The following is a 19,050-nucleotide window of genomic DNA, read 5'->3' on the forward strand; positions in this document are numbered from 1 at the left end:
TTCCCTTTTGAATCATATTCTCAGTATGTAATTCATAGGACTGCATCTCATTGCTTCTGTGATATTACTGAGGTTTGGCAAACATGCTTTACTTAGAAGAGTTTGCTCCAATAAACCCTCACTTCAGAAGCATCATCCTCACTCTCACCTTCACATACCACAGTGTCACCCAGAGGTCATGATCTGCCAAACTTCATTTATGGCTTCCCTTTGGCCAAGAAGCCTTCACAGTGGAGGAAAAGGAAAAAGGCAAGCACTTTTTTCTGTACTTTCTTAGGTTCTCTAGCTGGGGCTGGAAATTAAACTGGCAAGAGAAAAGCAAAATTTATTAATGCATACCAGACAAAGAAATTTCGATGTTGAGGTAAAGCATCTTAACAAAGAATGGTAAATTTGTCAAGAGGTGAACAGCTGAAGGAAAGGGGTTTGGGGCTTCCATGGGCAGTACACTGTGGGCTGGGGGAACTAATAGAATCCAGTGCAATCTTAGCAAGGTTGGTCTGTGGTGATCAATCAGATCCACCTTAATACTAACTTTTTTGTCTTCTTCATGGTCATAAGCTTCCCTGGGAGAAGGAATTTGTGGTAGTCCTTATTTCTAAGGGGAGCTTGGAGAAGACTTCTTTCTACATTTGTTGACTTTCATTTAATACTATGACACAGTGACATATTTTGGGGTGATATAGTCTGCTATAGTCTTATCCCTTGCAACAGTGTGGATTGGAGGTTGACTGAGTCACACTTGAGAAGGGGAGATTACTGGATATTCACTTCTCATCCCCAATGCAACATGACAGGTCACAGTTATAAGAAAGCACCAACAGACAGCGTAGTTCCCAAAGGGCTCTAGGGGACAGAGAGGACACCCAAAGAGGGGCCCCCAAACTCTACTGTTAATGTCTTGTCTAGGGATGGACTCTACTCCCTTCTTCTGGAGGGAATCTGGGAGCATTTGCCTTCCTAGTGAAACACAGTCAGTCCTTTATGTCCACAGATGATTCCAACCACTGATCCAAACTAATTGAAAAAAGAATCCATCTATCCTGAATATGTAACAGGGTGTTTTTTTCTTGTCATTATTCCCTAAACATTACAGTGTAACAAATATTGTTGCAGCATTTACATTGCATTAGGTACAGAAGTAACCTAGAGATGATTTAGGATACATAGGAGGATGTGCCCATGTTCCATGTAAACACCATGCTGTTTTCTGTAAGGGATTCGAACCTCCACAGGCTCTGGCAAGGGAAGGAGTCCTGGAAGCAATTTCCTATGGATACCTAGGACCAATCAGCACCATTGTCTCTTGTAGTCCTGCTCCCATGGAGATGGCAAGGGTAGCAGATGAACAAGAAGTAAATCGTGTTTGTGGTCTTAGTCTTCTCGCCACAGTACATTATCCCCATAGTCCTGCTCATTGGCACCCAGGGAGACTTCCCAAGGTAGAACTTACAAGCATACATGCGTTATGTGCCAGGATGGTTTGCCGTCTTCAGTGTCACAGGCTTGCACCCTGGAGACCTGTATTTACAAGCCACTTTCCAGTGGACTCAACCATCTGCTTATTTTTAAAACTGTGCCCAGAGCTGTGGGCCAGAAAAAGACCTTGACAAGTCCTTGAGTCCATCCTTGTACATTTGAGAAAATCACACTCAAGGTCTACCCAGAGGACCTTTCTCCAAGATATCAAGGAAAGTCCTTCAGAGGACAGTGAGAGTCTGTCCATCTGCGGTGGTTACTTCTTTCCCTGTGACCCCTTTCCCTATGACCACATCTTGTGTGCGCTCCTGTCAGTCACTAGCCAGAATGACACTGGAGCTGTGACACACAAGGAGCCGGTACTGTGGGCAGAGGGGTGATGTGGTCACTGTGCAGAGCACTTTTTACTCAATTCCCCAGCTCCATGATCTTGTGATAACCAACCCTTAAGACACTCGGGTCACAGAGCCCTCAGCATGCACGGTAACGGTGAGAGTGTTGAGAGGAAGGGTGAAGACACCCCAGGCTGAGTCTGCCCCAACTGTCCTAGCTAGGGGCCCCAGAAGGGCTTGAAACTACAGAAATTATCTCCCCATACTTCTGGAGGCTGGAGGTCCACGGGGAAGGTGTCAGCAGGCTGGCTTGCTCTGAGGCCTGTCTCCTTGGCTTCTGGATAGCCGCACCATGTGGTCCTTTCTGTGTGCATATTGATTTCCTGATCTTCTATTCTTGTAGGGACACCAGTCATGCTGGATGAGAGCCCACTCTAAGACCACATCCTCACTTACCTCTTTAAAGTCCTGTCTCCTAATACAGTCATGTTCTGAAGTACTAATGGTTAGGACTCAGTGTGGAATTTTTTGGGAGGACACAATTCAGGCCATAACAACTACAGAGATAGCACCAAGACACCATTACCACATCCCTAAACTATGGAATAGCCCACTCTTCTCAACTCTGGTCCACATACCACAAACCGTGAGAGATTAAAGAATCCAGCTAGGAACAGTGGATCACACCTGTAATCCTAGCTACTCAAGATGGGGAGATTGGGAGGAGCAAAGTTTGAGGTCAGCCTGGGCAAAGATCTTCTGAGACCCCATCTCAAAGTTGAGTGTGGTGGCATGCACTTGTTATCCCAGCTAGGCGGGAAACATAAATAAGATCGAGGTCCAGGCTGGCCAGCCCAAAGTGAGACCCTATCTCTAAAATAACCACAGCAAAAAGCTGGAGGTGTGGCTGAAGGAGTAGAGTGCCTGGTTCACAAGTAACAAACCCTTAGTTCAAACCCCAGGCCTGTCAAAGAAAAAAAAAATCCCAAAGACATTTTAAATTCTATGTATTTATGCAAGTATATCTAAAATACACATGGGGCTGGAGATGTAGTTCAGGGGTAAAGAGTGTACTTAGTATGCACAAGATTGGGGTTTGATCCCCAGTTCTCCATAACAAAAGAAAATATATATTTTTACCCCAAAGGAGTGTCAAATTAGTTGGAAGATACAAGAATATATATATATATATATATATATATATATATATATATATATATATATATATATATGGATTTATCATAATGTCAGAACATTCAAGCTTTAACATCTAATTTTTGAAAAGGAAATATTAACCATGGACTATAAGTCACCTGGGAAAACATTCATATTGTGGGAAACACTCAGAGAACATGGAATACTTGCTAAGATTTGGATTCAGGTTTAAAAATAATGCCTGGATATTTTAGAAACAGCATGAAATTTCCCATTTTGGAACTAGGGGAAAACAACACAATGCTTTTAAATTCCTTTTACAAATGTAGCTATTTGGTTAATTTTGGCAATATTAAGAAATGTTACTTATAATTTGGCTATTCATAATTTTATCACATTAGTATGTAAAATATTTCAGCTTATATTATTTAGGATTATGTTTGTTTGTTAAATTGTAAAAAGTTGCCGTTTTAGCCATTTTTCAATGCATATGTAGGAGGTGCAGTTGTACTGTTGTACAGACGCCATCATTGTCCACCTACTGAGTTCTGGCCCTGCTGCAGTCCCTGGCCACCACCTTTTACTTCTCTCTGTAACATGGGGGCGGAAGATTGAAGTAACACTTGGGCATATTCCTGACACACACACACACACACACACGCACGCACGCACACACACGCACACGCACACGCCTAACTTTTTTTTAGTACATATACTGGTCCGCAGTCTCCCCTTCACAATGAACACATCCCCCATAGTTTTACATGTCAAGTTAAACACAAAGTAGACCTTTGTAGTGGTCCTCTGACGACTTCTCTTCATCCTTATTATTTCTTCAGAATGAATTCCTCCATTTAAATTACTTGGAGAAAGTTTATATTTTTAGACTTTTAATAACGTACTTCTGATTGACCTCATGTGCCAAGTAGAACTTGATGCAGCTGTGGGTGAGCACACTCTTGCAACCTTGAACCATTGTCCTAAAAAAGCTTAAAATAAGAGGATGTAGTTTTTCCAACTCAAGCAGTAAAGAAGGATTAGTGGTAAAAAGGTATCAGCCCTCTCCTGATCCAACTCCCCGTTCTGCCCTTTGGAGACAGTTACTTTTAATGGCTTCTGGTTTTAATGCCTGTGGTTGTTTATTTCCAAGGCCCTAAAAGAATATGTGTTGTCCTGTTAGTTCCCCCTCCACCCCCCATATTCTCTCCCTCTCTCCTCTTCTCTCTCTCTCTCTCTCTCTCTCTCTCACACACACACTCTTGATTTCCTGCTGCGAGAGATTTTGATTCTCATGTACCACCCACATGCCCTTCCATTTCCATTTCTTAAATTGTGTTCTTTTTCAAATTTTGTTTAAACCTCTCTATAGTTACCAAGGAAGGTCTAGTTTCTTTTGACTGCCTGCACTGAGGTTTGAAAGTTGGAACTCTTCTACTCCTTCCTCCCCACCTCTCCATCTCTCCACCTCTTCCCCCTCTTTGTCAGCTGTTTTTCATTTTCTTTCTTTCCTTCCTCCCTCTTCATCTCCCTCCCCCTTTCCTTTTCCTTCCCTCCCTTCCTTCCTTCCCTCACTCTCTCCCTTCCTTTCTCCCTTCCTTCCTTCCTTTTTCTTCTATTCCCTTATTCTTTCCCTTCTCCTTTCTCTCTTTATTTTTTATGTTTAGAAGACTGATGAAATTTATGCTCGTTCTATCATGGAATCAGTATTAGTTTGTACTCTGTGCTTTGTCCATAGGCTGATTGTAAACATTTAAAAGTCAGTTAAGTACTTCTGTGGCTACTAAAATATCGTTCATTGCAGATTTAAGTAATTTGATTACAGTTTCTTCATGGTTCTAATGTTGAAATATTTGTTTCACATAAACAGGATTTTCCTATGGCCAAGGACCAATGGGTTTTGTTTTCCTCCATTCTGCAAATCCCATCATACATCACTTTAATTTGATTCCTGTTTGAATCCTAACTTTCTGGGGCATGTTTTTGCCTGGAATTTTGTGAACTACCTTGTTTCTCCTATCACAAGAATCATATGCTTTCATATCTTCCAACTTACTCATTCCATCTGTTGTGTGGACTGCTGTTTTCATCTTAGAACCTGCTGAATTCTAGACTGGATTTACTGCTTCCTAAGCCTGCTGTAGGTCTTATATCCTGGGATTTCTTCTTGCTGGCCTTAGACTTAGTCTTATCATTTCTTTGGATTAAATTTTTATCTCTATTTTTCTGGAGTATATCCTCAAGGAACATTCTCAGAAAAGGAGATAACCCCATTTTCTACTTCTAAAATGATTTTATTTTTGTCTCTATTCTTGACTGATACATTCCCATAATAAAAAATTTACATTAAAAAAATTCATTCAGGCCTTAGGTATTGCTTGTATGTTGTAGCACCAATTATTGATTCTGCTACTGATCTGATAGTTGTAGCTTGATGGCTTCCTCCTCCCAGGAGGCTTTTTAAGATGTGTCTTTACTCCCTACCTGCCCCCAGCCCCTTTTAGTTTGAGGACTTGTGTGTCTCTTCAGGTCTTTGAAAATTAGTATCTCTCTCTCATAATTTCTCATTCTGTTCCCCCCCTTTTATTTCCAGGAACATCTGTCTGTTACAGTTTACTTCCATAGTCTTTGTTCTTCTTAGATTTTACTTCCTTCAAGAATCCCACTTCTGATTTATGGGTTCCTTTGTCTCTGAAAAAGCTAGTGAAGAATGGCTTTTGTTTGTAAATGTAAGCATTCCCTGTGCCTATGTTAGTTCTGCTGTAATGTTTTCAAAACATAGTTCCCAGCATTAGAATAACTCTGCCTCTTGTTTCTCCCACAGGGTCTTGTCCCCTAATTCCCAGAAGGTAGTCTTCCTCCCAGTAACTTAATGCTCTTTTTTTTTTTTTGGATGACCATAATTTTTAAATTCACATTTGATTAGTTTTTTCTTTTTTTTTTAATTTTTATTTTATTCATATGTGCATACAATGTTTGGGTCATTTTTCCCCTCTTCCCCTCACTCCCCCCTTTACCCTCCTTACCCCTCCACCCCCCCTTATCCCCTCACCCTCCACTTACCCCTCAATACCCAGCAGAAACTATTTTGCCCTTATCTCTAATTTTGTTGAAGAGAGAGTATAAGCAATAATAGGAAGGAACAAGGGTTTTTGCTGGTTGAGATAAGGATAGCTATACAGGGAGTTGACTCACATTAATTTCCTGTGCATGTGTGTTACCTTCTAGGTTAATTCTTTTTGATCTAACCTTTTCTCTAGTTCCTGGTCCCCTTCTCCTATTGGCCTCAGTTGCTTTTAAGGTATCTGCTTTAGTTTCTCTGCATTGAGGGCAACAAATGCTGTCTACTTTTTCAGGTGTCTTCTCTATCCTCATACCTACCTTGTGTGCTCTTGCTTTTATCTTGTGATCAAAGTCCAATCCCCTTGTTGTGTTTGCCCTTGATCTAATGTCCAAATATGAGGGAGAACATACGATATTTGGTCTTTTGGGCCAGGCTAACCTCACTCAGAATGATGTTCTCCAATTCCATCCATTTACCAGCGAATGACAACATTTCATTCTTCATGGCTGCATAAAATTCCATTGTGTATGTCATGGCCCTTCGCTGCTGGTGACATGTGGCTTGTGGTGGCTGCACAGCCATTTCAGACCTTGTGCCATGTCTGCCTGCAGGTCCTGCCCTGCCTGCACCAGGACTGCATTCTCTGGGAAGTGCTTCCCAAGGATGCTCCAAACCAGCCCTGTGTATCTGTACAGCTTAGTATACAGGAAGAGCTTAGAGAAAAGTTAGCAATTGCCTTAATGATTTTAAGACTAGAGGAACTATGGGCAATTTTAAGAATGTCACACAATGGAACTTTTACTCAAAATAAAGTTAATTAATATGCAGTACCCTGTTGCCCTTATATGAAGCTAGGATCATATGGAGTTGTAGTAATTCAAACCCCTATTGGACTGACTTGGGAGGATTTCATTTCTCTCTACATAAGTTCAGGCATAAGTACTTGTTGGAATTGGATCAATGACTCAATGATGTTAGGTCTCACATCTCTATGGTTTTGTTTGCAAGTCCTTCATGGTTACATGAAGGCTATTGACACTCCTGGCATCGTCTCTTCATTCAAAATAGGGCGAACAGAAAGAGCCTGGGAGCTGTTTTCTATTTATTTTTATCAGGAAAGCAAAGCTTTCCCAGATGACCTTCAGCACACTTCTTCTTTTGTTTCATGGCCTAAGACCAGGTCACCTGGATGGTTCTAGTTTCTGGAGAAGGTGGAAGATTGTAGCCTTTCCATGCTTTACAATGGGAGGTAGCACAAAAACAGGGCTGGGGCTGCCCCTAGGATAGCTAGTTAACATTCAGCCAATGAGCCAGGCAGGTTTGTAAAGTGCTTGCTAGGTCAGAGGTCTTTGTGGGGTACAGACATAGCTGTGCATCCCTGTTGTCCACTGTGGGACTTGTTTGGGGAATGGGGGGAAACTAGATACCTGGAGCACACGGGCAACTCAAGGCTGGAGAGGACAGCATGAGATGAGTGGAGGCAGAAGAATGAGGACAATTCAGAAGCCCTGGAAATGTGGCTCTGTCCATGCTTTGGGCATGCTGCCGAGCTCAGGGTCTGCACTTTGTTCCACATGTCAGTGTTTCTCCACGTGCACCAGAACTGTCTGCTGGGCATTTAAAGCACACAGTTGTAGAAGGCCTCACTCCCAGCATTTCTGAGCTGGGGCCTGAGGATTTGCACTGCGCATCAGCCCCCACATGTTCTCCTGGGACAACCCTTCTCTGTGTTGTAGTCAGGCATGATTCCCATTAGAGTGGCTTAATTTTGCCATCAGAAAGAAATGGGCATAACAACAGCTCCCAGGTATTTTCAGGAGTGCATGGTTGCATTGGCTGTATTTTCTGAATATTTGCTGTAGTGTCTGCCCAGAGCAGCACTTTGCTGGAGCTCCAGACATCTTACCTGCAGGCATCATGCCTGTATTCACCTGCCTATGTATCCCATATCTAGCTCCCTTTATCAGGCTCCCACAGTCCAGGCCATCCTCACCTGCCTGAGTCGCTCCAGAGTCAGGTGCTGGATATCTCAGCACCACCTTGAACACCCAGAGTCAAATGATCAGAAGCACCTGGTTCTACACCTGCACAGCAATCTCCCCTTCCTCCCCGTTCCTTCTCACGGGAGCCCCAGGGAAGGCTTTGGTTGCTGACTGAGTGAAGTCCTGCAAACATAAGCCTCCTGCGGTCTTTCCAGGTTGAGGTGTCTTACTGTAAGCACCCCATCAAATCCACATCCCAATGCTTCTCAAAGAGTGCTATGGTGCTAGGACCGTGCTGTAGACTGAGAGCTGCTGGCAGGCACTGTGGGGAGTGGGTCCATGCTGCTGAGTGACAGGTGGCAGATGCACATGGGCCCAGGCACTATAGCCAGCCCAGCAGGGGATGATGCAGATAGGAAGGATGCTAAGAACATTAAAATTAGAGAATCTGGCCATTTCGTCAGTGATGCGAGTTGATGGCTATGTACCTAAAATGTAGGAGGAAGACAGACTTCAATGCCGCCTTTGAAGGTCTGTGGTTCCAAGAACCCTGCCGTGGAGAAAACCACGCATGCTCAGAGTGCATAGCGCTCAGTGCTGCTCTGCTGACACTCGGTTCATTTTTCCCATCACTCCGCCCAACTCTTGCTGAATACCTGGCCACCTTTCAACACTTCTCAGATTGTTGCTTTGTTACTGCAGTTAAGCACATTCACTTTCACCTTGTTTTTTGGGCACTGTTTGGGAGGCAGATTTTCACAAAATGAAGGGCAGGGAAACACTTAGCAGTTGATGCAATAATTTCAACACGGCTCATGGTAACTCAGGACTGACCTAGAGCTTCTCCCATCACCTGAGCTGCTGGATGTGTGTGTGGGAGTTTAAAGTTTTTGTTTTTGAAATGCCATTTGATTCTTTTTATTTATTTATTATTATTGTTTTTGACTGCTCTCAGTGAAAACTGCATGCTATAAATCCACAAATAAAGTGGGTTCACTGCACTTCATTAAACCCTCCCGGCTCCTTCCCTGACTTCTCTCATGGCACAGCAGGTCCTCACTGCTTGGCTCTCAGCAAATGAATGACATCTTCTGCTGAGGCCAGAACTCCCAGGTGGCTGTCAGAGAGGATTTCCAGAGAGAAGACGTTTACCTTTTCCTACGATGTGCTCAGTAACCGAAGTTCAGCTGATCAACCATAGTTATTAATTGGGAGCCATTTGAAATGTGTTTTCCTACTTTTATAGTTTGGGAAATGATGAGTTAGCTAAAATTAAACCCTTTTATATATTGTAGGTCTTCTCAGAGCCTTTAAAGTCTTTATGGGACTGTCTTAATAGAGATCATATTCAGTGTTTCCCTAACTCATTTGTCCACAGAATCTTTTCCAGAGTGTCTTATGAATCTATTTTTTTCATGGAATGCATTTTGGGAAATGCCAACATGACCTATGCAACAGATGTGTAACCGTCAGTGACAATGAAGATTTGTGGGTGGTGTGGCTTGTTCCCCTGAAGCTTATAAGGAAGACAGGGCACAATTTTTAGATCACTTTGCCATAGCTCTCTTTTACTTTTAGTCTGTTGAGTAAAAGGTTAAAATAAAATGAAAAAGTCATGACTTGCACCCCATGTCACCTACACAGAGCCTGTCATCCTGCAATGACTCATCCTTTGAGAATGATGGAGACAGGCTCATGTCTTGATGCTGACCAGCCTGTCTTTCATTTGCAAAAACAAGGCCCCAGTACCAGCCTTTCCCCAAACAGCCTCTCCAGGGCACTGCCTCCCCCCTTGCCTGGGTCTTCACTGCTCCCCAGAGAACCTGGGAGTCAGGAAGGAGGGGCTCACAGGAGGTAGGAATCACTCTACTCCCATACGTCTTTCACTTCTTTCAACTCAATGTTCATGAGCCTCTTTCTCATTCAGCAAACAAATTCTAAAATTTTTCAAATAAGTTTATGACCCCCCCCCAACTTTTATTTACTTATTTATTTCACAATACTAGAGTTTGAAATCAGGGACTTACACTAGCTAGGCAGGTGCTGTACACTTGAGCTATGTCCTCAGCCTTTTTTGCTTTAGTTATTTTTCAGATAGGGTCTCAGTAACTTTTTGCTCAGGGCTGACCTCAGATCATGATTCTCCAACTCTCCTCCTCCTGAGTAGCTGAAATTACAGATGTGAGTCATTGTGTCTGGCTTTAGGAAGTCTTGATACACTCTGAATTAATCCTTTGGTGGCTAGATTTTTTTTTTTTTTACATCTATCTTTTCCTACGGTCTAGCTTGTTCTTTACTCTTTTTTAAAAACCATCATAACAGAATTTAAGTCTAATGAAAATATGTTTATTAATCTTATAGAGTTAGTTTTACTTTCAAAAGTATCAATTCAGGGTTAGAAGTATGATATTCTATATTTTTCTGCTACAAGTTTTAATATCTTTTACAATTTAAGACTTTAATTCTTTGGGACTTGACTTTTGTGCACAGTATTGAGTACAAACCCCACTTATTTTTTTCTCATATATATAAATAGTTGGCCCAACACTGTTTATTAAATAAACCCTTTCTCCCCCTTCTCTCTTTCCCTATTCTAGATAACACCCCTATTTTTTCCACATTTGAGTGGCTGTATTTTGGGGCATTCTTTTCTATTCCAGTGATCGATGTCAACATTGGTAATACTCTTGTGGTTTTTGCTTTGTTTTTTGGTAGTGGGGATGGAACCAGGCTTGGTGTATGCTAGGTAAGCCTCTACCACTTGAGCCATGCCCCAGCCAGCCCCCAACCCTGAACACGTTCCCCTCATAACTGTGACTTACTAAGTTTCAGTATCTGTTTCAGTTTCATTCTTAAGCCTTTGCATTTAACTTTCAGATTCAGCTTGTTCAATTACTTTTTAAAATTCTTACTAAGATTTTTGGCTGAAGTCTCATCAATAGGAAGAGAACTGACATCTTCACAAAATTAGTTCTCTCATTTGTAAATATGGCACACATCCCCATTTATTTGCCTTCATTAATGTCTTTTGCTAATTCAAAATTTTTTCTCTTTGCATATATTGCCCATCTTTTATTAAGTTTATTTTAATTTCTTTGCTGTTAAGTGATTTTTTTTAAATGAGGCTTTCTGAGTATTTACTGATTGTGTTAATTTTGTTATGCTTTTCTTATAGCTAGCCACCTTTGAAAACTTTACAATAATTTCTGAAAAATACTCTTGATTTACCTGAGGACAAACATACCTTCGAACGATGTCAGTGTAGGTTTTTCCTTCTCAGATTTCAAATCTTGTTTTTTAGTGGCTTCCTAAGCTGGGAAGACTGTGGTAGTAGGAATCTTTGTCTCACTCTTGATTACAAAGAGAATATTTTAACATGTTTCTAGTAAGAATAAGGTTCATAGGCACTTTTTAAGAATGAAGTTAAGGATTTTCCTTGTTTATTTTTTATTAACTTGCATTGATGAACGCTTTGCATTTTGAGATAGTCTTGCTTTTGTCGTTAACTTTGGCCATGTGATTAATTGCTCTTGAAGATTTGTCAAGTTAAACCTCTTGTACATTGTAGCAATTAATCTACCTTGTCTCAGTGTGCTACTTTATTTTGTGCAGTATTGTATCACCATTAATGTACGTGACTGCTCTTATTTTCTTTGTACTGTCCTTTCCTAGTTTTGATATCAAGTGGTACTTAGCTCTTAGAAAGAGTTGTACTGCTTCACTTGCTTTTCTGTTCTTTTAAAAAGTTTGTATAAGTTTGGAAAGAAACTTTCTTGAAACTTTACTTACAAAACCTCTTAGCCTTCTGTTTTCTTTTTGGAAAAATCTGATTATTGCCTTAATTTCTTTAATGTTTGTAGGACTATTTAGACTTTCTACTTATTCTTGAGTCAGTTTTGCCTTTTTATTTTTAAGTATTTGGCCACTTTGTCTCAGTTTTCAAATAAAGTTATCCATAAGTTTTATCTTTTTAATCTCTGCAACACCTGTGTATAGTCTTTACTTATTCCCTATTGTTTATCTGTTCCTTCTCTCATTTTTTGTTTCCTGAGTAGTCTTGTAGAGACTTGGTATTTTGTTAGTTTTTTCAAATAATTGACCTTTTCTATTTCACTAATCTCTTTATTTTCTTTATTCTACTTTATGAAAGTTCATGCTGTTTATATTTATATTTTAAAGTATTTTAGCCTCTTCTAATATAGGTAATTTAGTTTCTATACTTTTTTCTAAGTATCACTTTGCTGACAAGTTTGATATGTAGTATTTTCATTGTTTCTCAATTCTAAATGTTTTAAATTTCTAACAGCAATTCTTTTTGTCCTACGCGTTATTTGTAAGTATTTTTAAGGTTCCAAATGTATTGTTTTCTACTTCGTTTCAATATAAATTGCACTGGGCTGGAAAACATCTCCTGTTTCTTCTGTCCTTTGGCGTTTGTTGACAAGTGGTTTACAGACTTATAAAAGATTGACATTTGGAAACAAGTCTCACGTTCACCGGAAGACATCATGTACCTTATAATTACACTCAGAGTCCCTGCGTGCTTATCAAATAAATCCTGTTATTATATGGCCACCTCTCATTAATGAAAAGAAGAATGATGGTTTCACCTATTATGGGAAAGATTTCAGGGCTTCCCGGAGGTTCTGTGAGATTTTATTTATACATTTTGTGAATCTTATCAAGAATACTTGAGTTGAGAATTCTTACTTGAGCTAACCTTTTTTATCATTATATTGCAATCTTCTCTGCCTTCAGAGGCTATTACACTAGCTAAATGAAGTACCTTAGGGGCCTGGGGACATGGCCCTCCTTGAAGGTACTACTGGGCCGCTCTTCTTATTTGCCATCTGTATTTCCTTCTTGGTAACATTTCTTGTAGCTTTTTTTTTTTTTCCTGTTCTTGAGTCTGAGAGTTCTTTGTATGATTTAGATACAGCTCTTTTGTCATATATGTGATGTGCAAATGTTTTCTGTCTTTGGGGGATTGTCTTTTCATCTTTTAACAGTATCTTTCACGGAGCAAAAGCTTTTCATTTTGAAGAAGTCTGATGTATCCATTTTTGTCTTTTGTGAAGCCTGCTTTTGATGTTGTATCTATCTGTGACCCATGGCCACAAGCAAGGTCACAGATTTTCTCCAAAGTTTTCTTTCATATTTTTATAACTTCCTGTTTTTCTGAAGTCTGTGATGTATTTATGGACCAATTTCTGTACGTAATGTGGATAATGGATCTGGGCTCACGTTTCTGCACATCGTGTTTCATCACAATTTGATAAGGAGATTCTTCTCTCCATTGGACTGTCCTTGTACCGTTGTCAAGATTAGTTGATCTACATCTCTTTCTTGGCTCCCATTCTGTTTCATTGATTCAGGTTCCTGTCCTTTTGCCATCACCATTCTCTTGACTATTTAATTTTATAGTAAATCTTAAAGTTGTATCATGTGAATCCTGTAACTTCATTTTCCTTCCTAGAAATATCTTCAGTCATTCTACCTTCTTTGCACTTTAATATAATTTTGGGAGTCAATTTCTCTACATCTACAACAAATCCTATTCAAAGTTTTTTTTTTTTTTTTGGTCAGTATTGAGGTTTAAGCTCATGAAGTCATGCTTACTAGGTAAGCACTTCTCTACTACTTTGAGGCATGCCCCCATTCCTTTTTGCTGTTTTACTTTATTTTTTTCAGATAAGATCTTGAGCCTTTGCCTAATTTGGTCTCAGATCACAGTCTTCCTACTCCTGCCTCCCGAATAGCTAGGATTATAAGTGTGTGCCACCTCACCTTGCCTCTGTTGAAACTTTGGGTTTACACTTCATCAGAGGTCACTTTAGGGAGACGACATTTTACTATGTTAAGTTTTTTAATCCACAGACACAGTATGTCTCTCCATTTATCTAAACCTGTCATTTCTTTCATAAAAATTTTATAGTCTTCTAGCCTGTAAGTTTTTTTATATATTTTGATAGATTGTTGCGTAGTTATATTAGTAATTTCTAAAGGTATTTTCAATAACTTCATTGCTGATGTGTAGAAATACAATTTATTTTTGTATGTTTATCTTGTTTCACACAAGCTTGCTAAACTCATGTTAATTCTAGAAATTATTTGTATGTAGGTTTCTTGGCATTTTCGGCATAGACAATCATATTGTCTGTGACAAAGGACCTGGTACTTGGTTCCCAGGCCTTTGCAGTGGTATTTGCATCAGTGGCCAGAACTCTGGGTTTGTCATTTATCTATCTCTTCTCAGATTTCTGCTACCTTCTCAGATCTTTTTTGGGGGAGGTCAAGGAGCGTGGGTGTGGAAACCTGCTTAATAAATAAATTTATGGCTGGGAACAAAAGAGGTGTGTGTGTTGTCTTTCACCCAGGTCCCAGTCTGTAGCAGAGGACTCCAGAGTATCTGGTTTACAGTGTGCTGGTTATTTAGTGTTCCCAGTAAATTTCAGGATTGTCTGTATATTTTCTTACTAGGAGTTCCTGCTAATGTCTCTGCTTCTCTCATGTTGCCCTAAGAGCAGAGAGTGGGGGAATCATTACGAGGCAGTGTTCTTTTTTACTTATTTATTTTACTGATCTGTTTCTCAATTCTCTGTTTAGGGCTGAAAAGACTGAAGTTCTGAGTGAAGACCTTCTTCAGGTAAGGGTGTTATTGGCCAATGGCTTGTAGACACCAAAGATGTTTTCTTCTTGGGCTGAGCCGTTCCCTGTGCTATATCAACTGCTTCTGCTGCTCCTTTGACAAAAGTTTGGGGCTAGGACATTTCGTCTGGTTATGTTTGGCCCTCCGTGTGTGCAGGTACACGTGGATCCATAGATTCAACCAAATGTGGATCAAAAACATTGGGAAAAATTGCATCTGTACCAAACACGTACAGAATTCTTTTTCCCTATCATTATTCCCTAAACAATGCATATAGCAGCTTTTTCCACAGCACTTCCATTGTATTAGGTATTGTAAATCATTTAGAGATGATTTCAAATACCTAGGAAGCCAAATGACAGTTCTAGGCAAACCCTGTGCCCTTGTACATAAGGGACTGTGTGTCTGTGGAATTTGGTGTCCTGGGGGTCCTGGAACCAAGCCCCCAGGCACTGAGGGAGGCCTATCCTGATTTAGGTGAGATTCTTAGGGAAAAGTTTAAAGTCTCACTAAGAGGCTAACAGGAGGGCCCCAGCATTGTGACCGTTCCCCCTCTACCCATCATTCCACTGTGGGTGTTTTGCTTTCCCACAAGTCTTGGTCTCTGTGGAAACATGGGTTGTAACTGTCAGCCCCACCTCTCCTGAGCTCACCTCACTGAGGCCCCTCCCACTGTCTGTCTGCAGGTGGAGAAGCGACTGGAGCTGGTGAAGCAGGTGTCCCATAGCACGCACAAGAAGCTCACCGCGTGTCTGCAGGGCCAGCAGGGGGCAGAGGCCGACAAGCGCTCTGTAAGTGCCCTCTGCCAGGCCCTAGGCAGTCTCCTGAGTGCAAGGCCAGGGTCCCACTCTGCTTTGGGGCCTGGATTGATGTGGCTATTTAGTGAGCACTTATGTGTCTACTGGGGGCTGGGCAGGCCTTGCTGTTTGCTGATGCAGTGGGTCTCTTCACATTCCCATGGGTCTTGCTCTGTAGCCCTGCCAGAAACTTTGTCTGTCCTTGACCTTCCCAGAACAGGGCACCAGGAAGCTTCACCCTTGATGGACATCTTACTCTCAGTTCAGCTCCTTTGCAGATTCCTTGTGTATCAATAGCATCTCAGATCTCACAGACAAAAAATTATACCATGTTTTAGAGGTCACAAGGGACCTGCAGAGGACCTCAAAAATTGTTTTCACCACAGTGAGGTAATAAAGAGCGTCTGCTAAATAAAGCTGCTGTAATGTCTTTCTTACCTATGTCAGTAGTAATGCACTGTAGAGGGTGGCGCCGTTTAACAGTCCTTGGCATTCCTACAGTGTTTGCAGTCTTCCTTCCCTCCCGTCCCTGCGTCCCTTAACTCCACTGGATATGAAAAAATAGCTTTAGACACTCACTTGTTTTATTACAAAGGTTTGCAACCTAGGAGATGTTTTCTTTTTCCTTGAGTTTACAATCTTCATGTTTGCTGTCTGTTAGATTATTTCTTGAGCTGGACTCAGTGTTGACTTCTTGCCCATGGCATCCTCAACTTCCCTGCTTGTATTGGTCTCCTCTCTGTTGTGTAACTCAATGCACCTGGACACTTCCTCCTGTCTCCTGCTGAGGTGCAAACACCTGCTCTGCTTGCTTTACCCATCGTTTCTTTTCCTCTTTCCTGACCTGGCTTCTTAATGCAGGTTGAGTCTCCCTTATCCAGAATGCTTGGAATCAGAAGTGTTTTGGGTTTCAGATTGTTTTTCAGATTTTGGAGGATATGTATATCTATAATGAGATATCTCGGTGCTGGCACCCAAGTCTAAACAGGAATCATTGGTAATCCATGCACACCTAACACACATAGCTTGAAGGTAATTTCTATAGTATTTTTCGTGCACCTGTGTCTTGACTGACACATGTCATATGAGGTCAGGTGTGGAATTTTCCATTTGTGGCATCATCATTTAGGTTTGTAGAGTTTCACATTTGGTGTTCTCAACCTCTATTCTCAAGTCAAGAGGCCCGAGCAGTCTGAAGTGGAGATTGCCTCGTAAAACTGCTTTGGACATGAAACCCTTTCATCGAACAAGTGACACCAGGAGCCGTTCTGGGGACCTGGAGCTAATAAGCTTGCTGCCTTTGATGCATGTCCTTTCTTTTGCTCCAAGAAGCACTATTTTTAAAATAATCAGTCCCAGGTACGGGATCAGGGCCTGAAGCCAGCCTTTGGTGTTGATAAGTGGATTAGTTCAGCATTACTTTTCTGGGATAAGACAGAGTTACCTAGATTTGCAGAGTTTTCATGGATTGAAAGTCTTGCAGATTCTAAGTTAGACTTTTGGCTTTCTGAGCATTCTAAAATATAGTGTATGCATGAAAATTTGAGTTAAGGCAAGACCAAGAGATCAGTAAATGACTGAATTGAAAAGATGGTTTGTTACTTATAGTCCCCAAGCAGAGGGGTCATGCCAAGCCATGCAAGGTCACGGGGAAGCTCCAGGGCTGGTCAGGAAATAGCGGGAGAAGGGATGTAAACTAAAACCTTTATTACAGCTTCTGTGGGAAGGAGGAAGTGAGGCAGGGTAAGAAGATTCAGGGTTGAGTGTTAAGTAATCCCAGCAGCCTTTGAAGTATAAGGACTGTCCCTAGTTGTCTGGTACATGGCTCCCAATGGGATCATTAGGCAAGATGAGTAGTGGGTAGTGGTATGAGGGCCTAGTAATGGAGGTGGTGGAGTCCAGGCTCCAGGTTGGTGGGTTTGCACGTAGAAAGCTCTAGTTGAATGGTTTACTATCTCTGGGAGTTGACTAACCTTAGGAAGGACAGTGCCCAGGGCTAGCAAGGTCCTGGGACCTCAAAGCATCTGTATGTAGAAAACAAATGTCAGGGTTATTATACTGACTACTAGTGCTGCCAAGAAAAAGGCACTCTCTGTCTCACTTCACAAGATGTCCCAAGAGGTATTCAGCAACTTTGGGTCCACATCTCTGTGATGCTTGTACTCCCACTTTTGATCATACTGTAGCTGCTGCAGCTCCAGACATCACATCTTCATAGCCACATTACAGGCAGAAAGTGTGAGGGGCCTTAGAGCACAAATTATCCTTGCATACTTTTTTATCAGAGAGGGAAAAAAAAAAAGTCTGTCTCAGGATTTCTTTTGTTTCTTTAGCTGCAAGGGAGGCCAAGAAAGTGATATAAATCATAGAGAAAGAGGTTTCCATGACTGGCCATGATTCACTTGCTGGGCATACAGTGTCTGGCATCTCTTAGCATGAAAGACATGCAGTGGTTGTTGTCAGGCTGTGAAGGCTACGGCCGTAGTGTAAAGCAGGCACCTGGGAGACGTCTGCAAGGGTGTGCCCAGGCACACAGTCAGAGAGTTTCACTGCAGTTTCCAGACCATGATTTCCTGGGCTGATCAGCCTTTCTCTGTCATACTGTGCCTGAGTTCTGAAAGTCAAAAAGCCATTTAAAGTGTTGAACTTTCACAGGACCACAAGAAAACAATTTCCAAAGCCTAGACTCAAATAATTTTTTCCCCAAAGTAATACATTAGGATAGTTAATAGGAAGCATGACACTTAGAATCAGCTCTAGTACTGAAACATGTTCTCGGGTCTTTGTGATGATTAGGTAGGTATAGGGTGGCGGGAGGCTGCAGGAGTGCATTCGGGGCAGAGGAGCTGGTGCTGTCAGAGGCTTGTGAGGCAGATGTTTGAAAGGACAGGCGCTGGCTGGCATCAGTGTGTGGGGCACAGCCATCAGACCTCAGGATCGGGAGCAACGTTGTGGGCAGTTCTGTGTTTTATTGGAGCAGGAAGAAAGTGTTGCTTTCTCTTATTTCTCTTTTACTAAGCTCATTAGCTCTTTTATTAACGTATATTAATTGTGTAAAATAATGGGTTTCATTTATGTGTACAGCGTGCTTTGATCCTATCCCCCCTGTCTGTTACCCTCTTCCCTAGTAGTCTCTCCATACTTTCAGGTCTCTTTTTAAATCTAGATTTTGTGCATGAGAGAAAACATGTAATACTTGCCTTTCTGAGTCTGGCTTATTACGTTATTTCCTTAACATGGTGATCTCCAGTTCCATTCATTTTCCTGCAGATGATATGATTTCGTTCTTCTTTATGGCTGAATAATACTGCATTTTGTGTGCATGTATTTATATCTATATCTGTCTGTCTGTCTGTCTATCTATATCTCACATTGTTTTTATCCATTCCTCTGATGTTGGGCACCTTGTCTGATCCCATGACTGTGCTATTGCAATAGTGCTGCAGGAGGTGTGTGTGCAGGTGTCTCTCTTGTGTGCTGACTTTGATTCCTTTGGACATGTGTCCAGGAGTGGTATAGCAGGATCAGATGGTAGTTCAGTTTTTAGTTGCTTGCGGGCCCTCCATGCTGATTTCCATAGTGGCTACACTGACTG

At 41.4% G+C, this 19,050-nt stretch overlaps 1 protein-coding gene across 6 annotated transcripts in view; it reads left to right on the forward strand.

The window, feature by feature from the left end:
* The window catches only part of Arhgap44 (Rho GTPase activating protein 44), a 155,652-nt gene that overhangs the window by 61,516 nt on the left and 75,086 nt on the right, over positions 1 to 19,050 (forward strand). For all 6 annotated transcript variants that reach the window (XM_074046866.1, XM_074046861.1, XM_074046863.1 and 3 more), the window contains exons 2-3: positions 14,616 to 14,655; positions 15,345 to 15,449. In XM_074046866.1, coding sequence (XP_073902967.1) covers positions 14,616 to 14,655; positions 15,345 to 15,449 — 145 coding nt within the window. The remainder of the gene's footprint in view (positions 1 to 14,615; positions 14,656 to 15,344; positions 15,450 to 19,050) is intronic.

This window comes from Castor canadensis, chromosome 11 (genome assembly GCF_047511655.1).
Source record: "Castor canadensis chromosome 11, mCasCan1.hap1v2, whole genome shotgun sequence".
Lineage (NCBI taxonomy): Eukaryota > Metazoa > Chordata > Mammalia > Rodentia > Castoridae > Castor > Castor canadensis.